We start from the raw sequence: 13,180 nt of genomic DNA, 5'->3' as shown, positions 1-13,180 counted from the left end.
CAGCTAGGAAGTATCTGGGGTCAAATTTGAACCTAGGACCTCCTGTCTTTAGGCCTAGTATGGTAAAGTTTTAAGGAGGAAGAAATGGTCAGCAAAGTCTAATGAAGAAAGGTCAAAAAAGAAAAGGATTGATTTAAGTCCATAGGCTCTGATTATTAGTTCATTGTCAGTGGCTTTAAAGAGAATAATTTCAATAAAAAATTATTTCACTGGAAACAGAGCAAGGAGGGGAGGGAGTGGTAAAGAAGCAATGGCAGTGAATACAGATTGTTCCTTTTAGAAGATTTGAGAACAAAAAGAAAATAATGGCTCAATAGTTCAATGGGGCAGCAGGATCTAGAAAGGGTTTTTCCTCATACAAGAGACTTTGAGTATGTTTTTAGGGAAGGAAGAACTGGAGAGTGAAAGATGAAAAATACAATTGACTTTGCTACTAAAAGCAATGCAATGATCCAGGACAATTCTGAGGGACTTATGAGAAAGAACACTATCCACATCTAGAGAAGGAACTGTTGGAGAAGAAATGCAGAAGAAAACATATGATTTATCACTTGTTTATATGGGTATATGATTTGGGGTTTTGGTTTTAAAAGATTACTTTATTATAAAAATGAATATGGAAATAAGTTTTGAGTGATAATATATGTATAAACCAGTGAAATTGCTTCTCAGCTCCAGAAGTGGGGAGGAAAGAGGGGAGGGAGACAACAAGACACATGTAATTATGGAAAAAATATAAAAATTAAATAAAAAAAGATGAAAGCTATAAGAGGGAGACTATCTAAAGGAACAAAGTATTGAAGGGGTTGGGAAGGGATGGGCATCAAGTGCCCAAGAGTCAGTTTAGCTTTGGAAAGGAAAAGGGGAACTTCTTCCAAAGGTAGCAGGTAAGGAAGAAGGATGAATGAAGATACAGAGAAATTTTAAGAAGACAGGAGTTTTTGTTGGATGGCCTCTACCTCAAATGAGGTGATGAGGTCAAATGTCAAAAGCAAAGGGAACAAGAGATAGATGTGAGTATTTTAAACTGTGGGGTTATAATTCAAAAAGGAATCAACATGAATCATAAATAAAAAGTTTGTAGAGCAGCTGTATGTATTCTCTTGAAGGCATTGAACATCCATTAATGGTAATCTCCGTTGAGCACAATTTAGGGAATTTGGGCTTTTTGTTTATGCTTTACATCAACATTTGATAGCCAAAGAGCACAGCAGAGACAAATGTAGTGAGAATGAGCCAGGGAAAATAAAGGGCTCAAAAGACACTAAGACACTAAGGAAGCAGGGTTGAAATGGCTTCCCAAATAGACAATGGGGAAGGAGGGCACTGAAGGCTCTTAAGAAAAAGCAGGAGAGTGACAAACTGGGAAAATGGAAAGGGAGAGGTCAGTTAGAGGGAAGACTTAATGAAGGCAAGAAGATGATACAACTGGAGTGAGTTGGTGGGAAAAGAGTCAGTAAAGGGAATTGAAGGAATTTGAGATCTTTTGAGCAAGAAAAGTTCTGAATGATGACAAAGCCCAAGGTGTGTCCCTGAGATAACAACCAAGTTTATTTTTATTCTCTATGAAGGTCAGGTTACTTAAGGCACTCCCTTCTCTTGTGCTTGGGCATGAAGCAATGAGGAAGTGTGACAAGATGGGAACACATGAGCTTAAACCTTATTCCTCCTCGACACCGAAATAGCAATTTTCATCTGTAGCATCATCTCCAGTCATTAGACTTCGTCACTTGTATCTAAGTTGGATCATTAATTATGCCATCATAATAGCAAACATGTCCATTTTACAGATGAGTGGATAATATAACATCTGCCAAAGGCCACAGGGAATTAATAGAAGAGCTGAATTTGTTGATGACCATATCTGTCTCTCCTCTGTGGCCAATGAAATTATGGATTATAAACTGAGAATCTATTTCACCCCCCCCCAATTCTGGCAATATCTCCATCCATCACACAAAGAAGTCAGAAAGTCTCCACACATGAAGATGGCCCCTGATGGGCTCAAGTAAAGGGTTGTATAGAACTGTTGCTACCTACCAAGAGATAAAATTTGTATGAAGACAAGGATTATATGTATGTTCACTTGTACTTTCATTCAGGGCATCCTTCATCACTTTGTCACTTTTAGGACTCTCCATGCTTAGATTCAATGACACCGAGAATCATCAAGTCCCTGGTCCATTGGATTCCCAGTTCACCCTTGTCCTACCCAAACTTCTTGGGAAGGCTTTGGTAAAAATGACTCCAAATCATGAGGGCTGCCTTTGTAGACCTTAGGCAACCTAAGGGAAGAGCTAGTGCTTAACTAACTGTTGGTACCAACCTACCACTCTCCACTACTTGTGTCTATTTTTTTCTTCTCTATTTTCCTGTTCTTCTGTATCTTTCTTCTCTCTGAAGGGCTACAATTATGGGCCAGGAAAACAAGTTCAAATCCTGCCTTGATACTTATTAGCAAGTCATTTTGCCAAGCCCATTCCCCTTTAGCCTCAGGGTACTCATCTATAAAATGGGGATAATAATAGAATCTAAGTGAAGATCAAATGAGATCCAGGCAAATATAAATGTATAGTATCAGCTTTTTACTTGATATGTTACATTAGGCTTAAATAGGGCACTGACAAGAATAGCTTTAAACCCAGAGGTGATACCCAAGGCTAATAACATTGCCTTCTGTTGTCCAAAGCTGTGGCCCAACCTAGAGAATGAAGCAGAGCTCTGTCTGGCCTCTACCTTGCTACTCAATGTCACAAACAAAAGAGATGATTTCGTCACCAGTTAAGAGCCCCAATTTGAATGGCACTGACTCCTGCATGTCCCTCATTCAGCATGCATTCATTCAGCAAGACTTCATTGTGTGCACAGCATAGTGCCAGGTGATGTTAATGAGACAGTGAATCCTTCAATGAGAAAAACCTAGCACCAACTCAATGAAAAAATCAGAAGATTCCAGGGAAGATGAGCAATGGCGGGAAAAGTAGCTCCAGTCAGGATCTTACTATTACAACCAGATGAGAGATGAGAACTATTCAGTCTAGTTTACTTCAGGGATACACCTCCCTGCCCCCAATTCCCAATGAAACGTTCAAAAAAAGCTCCTTGCCAAAAGCATTATCCAAAATGAACTCAGGATGGTTAACTCAGCTGAGACCCACAGTATCATTCTGGTAGGATGGTTCTCAACACTTCTGTGAAGTGACACAATCTCATTATCCCACACCCCCAGAATAGCAACATCAAGTTCATTAACGCTTTTTCTTTAGAGCTACAGAAAGCCAACTACTTACAAGCTTTGGCTCCCTCTGAATGGTTTCGATTCTAGACATGGCACTATTACCTTTTAAAATACTTAGGCAGATACAATCAGGTGAAGAAAGAAAAGGAGAGATGGGAAGATGAGAACTGGCATAATCTCTTCACTGCACTCTTCTCTTCCTCCTCCAGTCCACAGTGATTTCACCTCCTTCCTCCAAAGTCTTGGGACATCTATTGTTTCTATTTAATTTTTTATCATTTAATATTTTTTCCATTTTTTAATCTTTATTTTTTAATTCAATATTTCTGGGTACATTCATTAAAAACAAAAAGAAATAAACAAACAAAAAACCCATGGAAGTATCATGTAGTTTCTTCTCTAGCTGGGCTATAAAGTCCTTGAAAGCAGGGGAAAAAAAGGTCAATGGTACAAGGCATCCATTCAATAGATACTTCTGGTTGTTGAGAGAATTACTAAGACTCATGCTACCGAAGGGCCCTCTGACTACCTAGATTGGCATTAATTGTTCACACAAATTACCTAAGGCAGGGGCAGGGACCTTCCTCATGGCACTGAGTAACAAGTGTTTGCTCTATGGTATGGATTAAACCTGCCACAAAAGAGACAAGCACTAGAAGTAGGAAGCCTGGTGAAGGAACAAGAAGTATCAAGGAGAATTTAGGAGACACTGAAGAGAAGAAATTAAAAGAAGAAGCTGGGTCTGAAAAGGGAAAGCAATAAAAAGTTGTCTTGGAGCCTCCATAACTCCCAAACAAGAAAAAGTGGAAAGAAATTATGTTATCCTTTCATATAGGATGCTGAGAGTTGGGTTTAGAAAATCCATACAAGTGACAAAGCAAATCTTCTTTGCCCTTCTTCTTCAATGTTCTAACCCTGTCTCTTTCTTAGGATCAAAAATGGAGGGCTGGAAGGAATGTGAGAGATTGTTTAGTCAAATCATCTCATTTTATGAATGAGGTTAAAAGATTTGCTTGAGGTTACACAGGCAGAAAATGGCAGAGTGTGAATTCAAACCCAGGTCCATTGGCTCCCAATCTTACACTCATCTTACACTGTCTCTTCTTTACTCTCCCAACATCCTCCTTAAAAAATGAACTTAACTGGGGCGGCTAGGTGGCTCAGTGGATTGAGAGACAGGAGGCCCTGGGTACAAATCTGGCCTCAGAACTTCCTAGCTATGTGACCCTGGGCAAGTCACTTAACCCCCATTGCCTAGCCCTTACCACTCTTCTGCCTTAGAACCAATGCATAGTATTGATCCTAAGATGGAAGATAAGGGTTTAAAAAATAAAAAATAAAAAATAAAAAAATAAAAAACAAACTAAACAATTATCAAGGATAGCTTTCTTATTGTGTATCCAAACACAATGCTAGACACACAAAAATGATATTATCTCTCATCTTGGAAAGCTTGTAGAGATGTAATATTCATAGAATATTAAAACCAGAGAGAATTATTGATTTAATCCAGCCTAAATCTTTCATTTTACAGACAAGTAAACTGAGGCCTAGAGAAAAGAAATGACTTGCTGAACTGAGAAATGAGCCTAGAGAGAGAGCCTGGTACATTGGAAAGAGGGTTGAAGGATGACCTGGAAAATGGTAAGGTAGCACAATGGGTAGAAGATTGGACTCAGTGTTAAGAAGATCCAAATTCAAATCTTGCCTTAAACACCAGTTGTATCACCTTGGACAAGTCCCTTAAACTCATTTGCCTCAGTTCTATAATATATAAAATAGAGAGGATTGAACTCAGTAGTCTTTAACATTCTTTCTAACTTTAAATGTGATCCTATGACCCAGATGCAATTTATGGATCACCTCAGTCCTGTTTGAACTTGGACAAAGCATTCAATTCACCTAGGACTCAATTCCTCCATAAAATAATAAGGGTTGGACAACATTTAAAGTCCACTCTAGCTCTCCATCTATGATCCTGACTCTGAATCCACTGTTCTTTGTACAACATCCTGCTGCTTCTCATAACAAAATAAAGACAACTAGGGAACACTGCCAAGACAATCTCTGAGCAAATACAGATATAACATGGTATTAACTGGATCTGCAAGTACTAAGATTATGCAAAACAAAATCAAGGGATAAGAAAGAAGAATACACTGAGAATAGAGAAAAGGAGAGAAAATTGGGGGTAAATCATCTCAAATGAGGAGGCACATAAGAAGCAATACAATAGGGACAGCTAGGTGGTTCAGTGGATTGAGTCAAGCCTGGAGACAGGAAGTCCTGGGTTTAAATTGTGTCTCAGACACTTCCTAGCTGTGCAATCCTGGCCAAGTCACTTACACCCAATTGCCTGGCCTTTATCACTCTTCTGCCTTAGAACCAATACTTAGAATTGATTCTAAAATAGAAGGCAAAGGTTTTTAAAAAATCAATACAATAGAGGAGAAGATGGGGAAGTGGGCAATGTTTGGGCCTTACTCTCATCAGAACTGGTGCAAATCAAGAATAAAATCTGCATAAAGTTTGCTATAGAAACACATTTTACCCTATGGGGAAAAAAAGGAGGATGGGGATATGAAAAAGAAGAGACAGACAAAAGGAAGAGTGAACTCAGAGAGGCAGTCATTAGAAACAAAAATATGTGTGAACAAGAAAAGGCTGAAAGGAAAGGAAAAGAAAGATAAATAGGGGAAAATAAAATGAAGGGAAACATACAGTTAGTAATCATAATTGAATGTGAATGGGATGAACTCACCTATCAAACAGAAGAGGGCAGCAGATTAGATTAAAAGCCAAAATTCCACAATATGCTGTCTACAAGAAACACATTTAAAACAGACACACATAAAGTAAAAGGAAAGAACTGGAACAGAATTCACTATGCTTCAATCAAAATTAAAAAAGCAGGGGTAGGTAGCAATGATGATCTCAGACAAAGCAAAAGTGAATAACTCCAAGGGGCTCATGATGCTTGCTAACCACTATTATAGAAGGAAATGTCAAAGTCTGAATACTAATTGAAGCATGGCATTCTTCCCTTTATTTCCTCCATGAATTTTCTCTAGTATAAGTGATGTCTTCTTTCACAACATGGAAAAACGTATCATATTGTAACACATGTACAACCTATATCATATTACCTGCCATCTGGAAGAAAGGGGAGAGTTGGGAGGGAGGAAGAAAATATGGATCAAAAAATGTCAGAAAAAGATTATTGAACATTATACCAACATGTAATCTGGAAAATTTTTTTTATTTAAGAAAAAAAGTATTAAGGGTATGGGTTCAGAATTTGGGAATAATTCACAGAGAGGAGTCTCAAGCTATGCCTGGAAAGATTAATATGAAAGGAGAGAGGACTAATGGTCAGTCAGAGGGAACAGTATGAACAGAGAGGTTGGGAATATTCAAGACATACAACTGAAATTTGTACTTGATCTGAGAGGCAATCAGAGTCATAGCCTTCAAAAGCATCCATCCAGAAAGTAAAGAAGTATTTGTCTATTTATCTGTATGTAAATTCTTACCTTCTGTTCTGGTATCAAGTCTAAGACAGAAGAGTGGCAAGGGCTAGTCAACTGGGGTTAAGAGACTTGACCAGGGTCATAAAGCTAAAAAGTGTCTGAGGACACATTTGAACCCGGGTCCTCCCAACTCCAAACCTGGATTTCTATTCACTGTGATACCTAGGTGCCCCTACAGCTAGTATTTATTAAGCATTTACTAACCCCTGGAGACATGAAGATCCCTGACTTCAAGATTCTTACATTCTATTGGGGGAGACAACAAGTAAATAAATGTATACAAGATAAATATAGAGTACAAAGAAAGTCATCTTAGAGGATTAGAGGGTGAGGTTCTCACAGAGTTTCTTGTCATGACCCTCTTTGGCAATCCACGGAAGTTTATAGACCTCTTAGGAAAATGATGATTTGAAAAGCATAATATAGAATATACAGGATTGCAAAGGGAAACAATTGTATAGAAGTACAATTATAATTAAAAAAAAAGTTCACAGATCCTAAATTAAGAACAACTTAAATCCAGCAGATTATATAGGGGTAATAAATGGATGTCATCAGTCTGTGTGTCCAACCAAAATCCAATTTAAGTGCTGAGCTTTGTCAATTATTTTTTTAAAATCAATCCCTCAATCAATGGTCAATTTTAGGACAAAAATAGGCTCTATTCATCTATAGGCAGCTAGTTTGCCAAAATCTGCACAGTCCTATGGGGCACATGCTACAAAATGTATTGGGGAATGGGGAGACAGTGGAAGAAAAAATATGAGACCCTGGTTCCTTTATCCATGATCAGCACACTACTGAGCTTTGGAGCCAAACTTCTCTTTTGGTTGAAATTAGCTTGTGGGACAAAGAGTTATTGAGGTGGGACTCCAAGATGAACAGACAACATAATTATATAAACCTTGTTTCCATTGGAAACAAACCAAAAATCCCCATCCTTCCTCTAAAACCTACCTACCTGGATTATCAGTTAGCTAGCCCTTTGAAGAAATGTTTCTCTAAACTACCTGACAGGGGGAACATTGGCAATCATTTTGTGAGCTATTCTCTAATAAAAGACAAGTAAAAATAGGATTAGCAGCTGCCTTATTACATTAATATCCCAGTATTACATCCTGTACCTCCCCAACAGGCCTCTGCAGGACATCAACATAGGCTCAGGTTGCTCTGCAAACCACCACCATCCTTCTGAATGGATTCCAACATCTCTTGCAAACATTTTTTCCTTTCAATCCAATCCCCCATCCCCCAGATATTAATTAATATTCATGCCCCATGAGACCTGAGCCTTAAAATTAATTTTTCTTTCTCTTGGACTTCTCTGATTTTCCCAGCTTACATCAGCTAATCACCCAACAGCACACAGTCCAGATACAGTTCAACTCTTCCTACTTCTGAGGGCCTGCGCTAGCCATCATTCTCCTCTGAGGGAGTCTTCCCTTCTCTAGGACAAAACAAGCAAGTGCTTTTGTAATTTTTATTTTTTGCCCCTTAAAATATTGCTCAAAAACCACTCAGGCCACAAAAGCCTAGAACAATCCCATCTGGCTACCATTGTTGTAGTTATAGGAGCCCCACCCTGTAGCACTCATGACTATGTATCTATCCACTGCTATATATCTAGGATGGACTCTTTCCCCACTTCCTTTATAAATTTCCCCGAGGACCTAATGTGGTGTCCTCTACCTTGAGAATTTTCCCTAAGGACTGATAATAATGAAAACCATGCTGCTGAAGAAGAGGGGGAAAGACTAGGAGTAGGTTTTTGCCCTGAGCACAGAATTAGGAATTTTTTTTTAATCACTCCCATCTGAGTCCCATAGTTTTGTGAGTAGTTAACTGTGCAAATATTTACTTGTGTGCCTACTATGTGCAGAGCACTGTCCTAGGTACTGTGTTTTTTTTTACTTTAAATTCTCTTTAAAGATTCCTCAATTCAAAATGAGAGACTGCATCATCTGCTAATAAATAAGTAAACCTTTAAAACATGCCAGCACTCAGAAAATGGAAAATGAACACCTGTGCCAAGAGAGATTTTTTTTTTTGCCTTGTGCAGCATAAGCTAAGTCAGCCTACTGGACAGGTACCAAATCAACCAATATTCTCTTCTAGCACATTCAGGAGGCAACGACTACACAAATCACTACCCAGCCTCCTTGCTCTGAACGGAATCCAGTAAGCCTCCAAGGTTTATCAGTATGACACAGGGCAAGTGGGGTAAATTGAGGCACCATTGTTAACACCAGAAGGGGCAGCAATAGCATCATCTGCAGGTTGCCACAAGGCTGCAGTGAAGCTGGCTTTATTACTCAAGGAGGATTGGATATATGTTATTATACATTTAGATCACTTACGAAGCACAGAATTAGATATTTTATCTTTGTTAAGGTTCCTACCAGCAGTTGTGGGGTATGAATGGGTTATTCATTGTGCATGTATGCGTGTGTGTGTGTGTGTGTGTGTGTGTGTGTGTGTGTTTTCCTAGTGAATGTTTCCACCCAACACCGACACCTCCCCTTTCATGGATAAAGAACTACCTTTTTTACTGATTCCCTCCTCCAAATACAAGTCTCACTAACAAAGGGCTCAGCTTTCACTCTCCTATCTCTCAGAGAAAAATGTTCACGCTTTGACATAACAAAGGAAGGCTTAACCTTTTTTATTTTTAAACTTCAGTTTCCTTTGTCCCTAATATTCTCCAGAATAAAGAGAATGGAGTCAGCCACTTCCCAGCTTGAACTTGAAATCAATCAGAGCATCAGTAAAGTGTTTATTATTCAATGTGACAGGCACTGACCATAAACCAGCAAAAGTGCTCACCCTCAAGGAACTTCTATTTTATAAGGGACACAAGGCTAAAGGGGATCAAGATATGGTGACAAAAACGTTTTTTAGAAGGCAGGGGGAGATTCTATTTCTCTCTAAGGCTCCCAGATGCTAATGCCTCTACCCCTTTCTACATTTGTTTTGCATCTCTTCAGTGACATATTATGCATTCTTGTGTATTAGAGTCAGTCCTCTCACCTTACCAGTCAATTTGCTCATTGTACTTGGAACCAGGTCTTTTTTTAGAAGGCAACTAGATGGTTCAGTGGATAGGATGTTGGATCTAGAATTAGAAAGATCTGAGTTCAAATACTGCCTCAATTTTTGTGTGATCCTGAACAAGTCATTTAACCTCCATCTGACTCAGTTTCCTCATCTATAATCTGAAGGTACCTTCCTCCTAGGATCATTGTGAGAAAAGAAGATATTTTATAAAGTGCTTTGTAATCCTCAAAAGCTCTCTATAAATATTAGTTAGTATTATCTAAGTTTTGTATCTTCTCCTGACTGTATGGCATGCAGCTGATACTTGACAAGTATTTGTTGTTTTTGTTGTCTTTCTTTAAGCTCCAACTTGCTCAAGGTCTGAATCATCAAACACAACTTTCAAAAAAGATACAGAATTTTAGAGTCAGAAGAGATTATGAACAAAGCTCACCCAATGCAACCTATCCCTTTACAGGAATTCTCTCTACAATATCCCCCAATGTCTGCCTAAAGTCTTTTCCAGCTCTATCAACTTTATGATTCTTTAGTGTGGAGCAACCCATCAGCTTCTTGAGACAACCCATTCCACTTTGGGACAATTTTAAAGAAGTTTTCTCCTGCTCTAGTTCAGTCATTTAGTCCTGTCCAACTCTTCATGACCCTATTTGGGGTTTTCTTGGAAAAGATGTTGGAATGGCCTGGCATTTCCTTCTCCATCTTATTTTACAGATGAGGAAACTGAGGCAAACAGGGTTAAGTGACTTGCTTAGGGTCACCCAGCTAGTCAGTGTCCAATGCCAGATTTGAACTCAGGTCTTCCTGACTCCTGTCCTAGAGTCAGATGAGGAAGGTTTCTCCTGATTGTTTTAGCGACTTTCCTATATAATCCTGATTTGACTTTATTTTTCGTAGGGCTACCTTGGTAATGATAAGAAAACATCAAGGCTCCCAGGGAAAATTCTACAGTTTCCCAATAGAGAAAATGAGTGTAATGAGGATACAGTAACAGAATAACTTTGATAACAGAAGCTAAAACACAAAGTAGAAGGGCCCTAGGTGGCACCAACTGAGCTGCAGTGGAGAGATGCCAAGCAGGTGAAACAGAACAGAGGCACCTGCTACAAACAAGAATCATGCCTTGGAAGCTGGCATGATTTCCAGAGAGCCCCAAAATGCAAGAAGTTGTCCTTGTAAACAGCAGGTGTTAGCACACTCACAGAAAGTTTATGCTCAACAGAGTCATTTAACCCTGTCTCTTCTTTTTAAAGAGGAGGTAACTACAGATCAGAGAGAGGTCCTGAGACTCACTCAAGGTAACCAAGTCAGGTAGTAAAAAACAAAAAACAAAAAACAAAAAAACCTGAACCAGAGCCCAGGCATCTGGTTCCTAGAACAGTGTGTTCTTTCTCTCACTTGACCTCTCAACTCACCCTGGATACCACCATTCCTAGGACAAGCTGTGTGAGTTTAAAGCACTTCCCTTCTCTTCCTTGGCTCACAATTTCTTCATTGGTAAAACTGATGAATCAAAAAGCATTTATTAAGTGCCTGTGATGAGGTAGGACCATGCCAAGCACTGGGTACACAAAAAGAGGTAAAAGACAGTCCCTATCCTCAAGGAACTTCCGGTCTCATGGCGGAGACAACATGTGAGCAAATCTATACAAAGCACAGAACAAAAGCCCTCTAAGGTCCATTTCTAGCTCTCAAGCTACAATCCTACAACATCATCACCCTATCTGTCCCCAACTCCCTATCCTCTTTACAGAATTACCTTCTAGAAATTTCTAGTACAGTTTTCAGGAGATGCTCAACACTCTATCAAGATTTAGAAGTGAAAAAAAATTTAGAAGTGAATATTAAAAGGAGAAGGTATCTTGGTCTGGAAGGGCATGAGGCTGACTCTCTTGTTTTATAAATGAAGACTCTTATGCCCAGAGAGAAGTGAGTTGGCCATGGTTATGTTGTCAAGTAGTAACAGAAATGGGTCTAGAACCCTAATTTCCTTTTTTGTTTGTTTGTTTGTTTTTTTTAAAAAGAAAAACAAACAAACAAAAAAAAAACCTTTACCTTTTTTCTTAGTATCAGTTCTAAGATAGAAGAACAATGAGGGCTAGACAATCAGGATTAAGTGACTTAGCCAGGCAGGGTTCACACAGCTAGGAAGTATGTGAGGCTACATTTAAACCCAGGTCCTCCCAATTCCAGCCTTGGTACTTTATCCACTGTACTACCCAGCTGCTCCTCTAATTTCTTTCTTCCCAGATATACTAGGAGGTCTGATTTCAGCCACTGGTATTAATGGTTTTCCGTAGGCTCAAAGGGCTGATATCAACTCAATTGGTCCAGAGATCTGATTTCATGGGGATGGGGCACTCCTGTCATAGAGACTCCTTCCATTGATGCTTAGCTGTAACAAACTAATTAATTGGTGGGACATTAACTGTACATGGTCACACTTCTAACATGTGTGATACATCTAATATGTATCAGAGTCAGCATTTGAATCCAGGTCACTTAAGTCAACAAACATTCTCTTTACAACTCCAAGGCTAGCTACTTCTTCAGCAACTATCCATGTTTATTTACAAGAGAAAAGATCTATACAAAGATATAGCAAAAGAAACAGTGATACACGTACACACATATATAATGATTAAATATAGTCTATAGATTATACACCTAGAACTCATTTTAGCTGATCAGTTTTACCTCAATGCTATAAACCTGCTAGAAAATCATAAAACTATCCTCTCTCCTGATAATCTTGGAGTGGAGAACCAAAAGGGCCCAAGAAAGAAGGGCAAAGTAGATAGGCTATAATCCAACTCCAAAGCACTAACACCTGGCATCTTTTCAACCAATTTCCTTTCAATGAATCTGCCTGGACTAGGAATCAATAACAAGGCTATCAGCAGTAAGTCAGAGTGACCACTCAAAAAAAAAAAAAGCCTTGGTAATGGAAGTAGAGAGAGTCTAGTTTGCTGGTTCAGAAGGTGTTATAATTATGATGTATTTGCATGGAAACAGATGTATTCTAGCACACCAGACCGTCTCTACAGTTTCCTATTTAATTCCTCCCACTATTATTGCCTAAATTTGAATCCATCCTATCATAACTGGTTGGTCAGTCAGATCCAACTCTTTGGTGATCCCATTTGAGGTTTTCTTGGCAAAGTTTGCCACTTCATTTTACAGAGGAAGAAACTGAGGCAAATTAAGTGATTCACCCCTAGGTGATGTCTGGGGGCAGATTTGAACTCAGGAAGATCAGTCTTTCTGATTCCCCACTCGGTATTCTACCCACTATACCATCTCACTACCCTAGCCATCTATGTCTAGGTTCAAAGTTTCAATAAAACCCATTCTTTGTTTT

The 13,180-nt window shown here is 38.9% G+C and overlaps 1 protein-coding gene across 1 annotated transcript in view; it reads right to left on the bottom strand.

Moving 5' to 3' along the window:
• The window catches only part of PTGFRN (prostaglandin F2 receptor inhibitor), a 67,246-nt gene extending 58,241 nt beyond the window's left edge, over positions 1-9,005 (bottom strand). Inside the window, exons 1-3 of the mRNA XM_044675533.1 lie at positions 8,919-9,005; positions 6,000-6,058; positions 2,662-2,701 (exon numbers count right to left, since the gene is read on the bottom strand). Of these exons, the coding sequence (XP_044531468.1) occupies positions 2,662-2,701; positions 6,000-6,058; positions 8,919-9,005 (186 nt within the window). The remainder of the gene's footprint in view (positions 1-2,661; positions 2,702-5,999; positions 6,059-8,918) is intronic.
• Positions 9,006-13,180: the final 4,175 nt, after the last annotated feature.

The sequence above is a fragment of the Gracilinanus agilis genome, chromosome 4 (genome assembly GCF_016433145.1).
Source record: "Gracilinanus agilis isolate LMUSP501 chromosome 4, AgileGrace, whole genome shotgun sequence".
NCBI lineage: Eukaryota > Metazoa > Chordata > Mammalia > Didelphimorphia > Didelphidae > Gracilinanus > Gracilinanus agilis.
The sequence above is the reverse complement of the archived record's forward strand: the minus strand, read 5'-3'. Positions and strand labels throughout refer to the sequence as shown.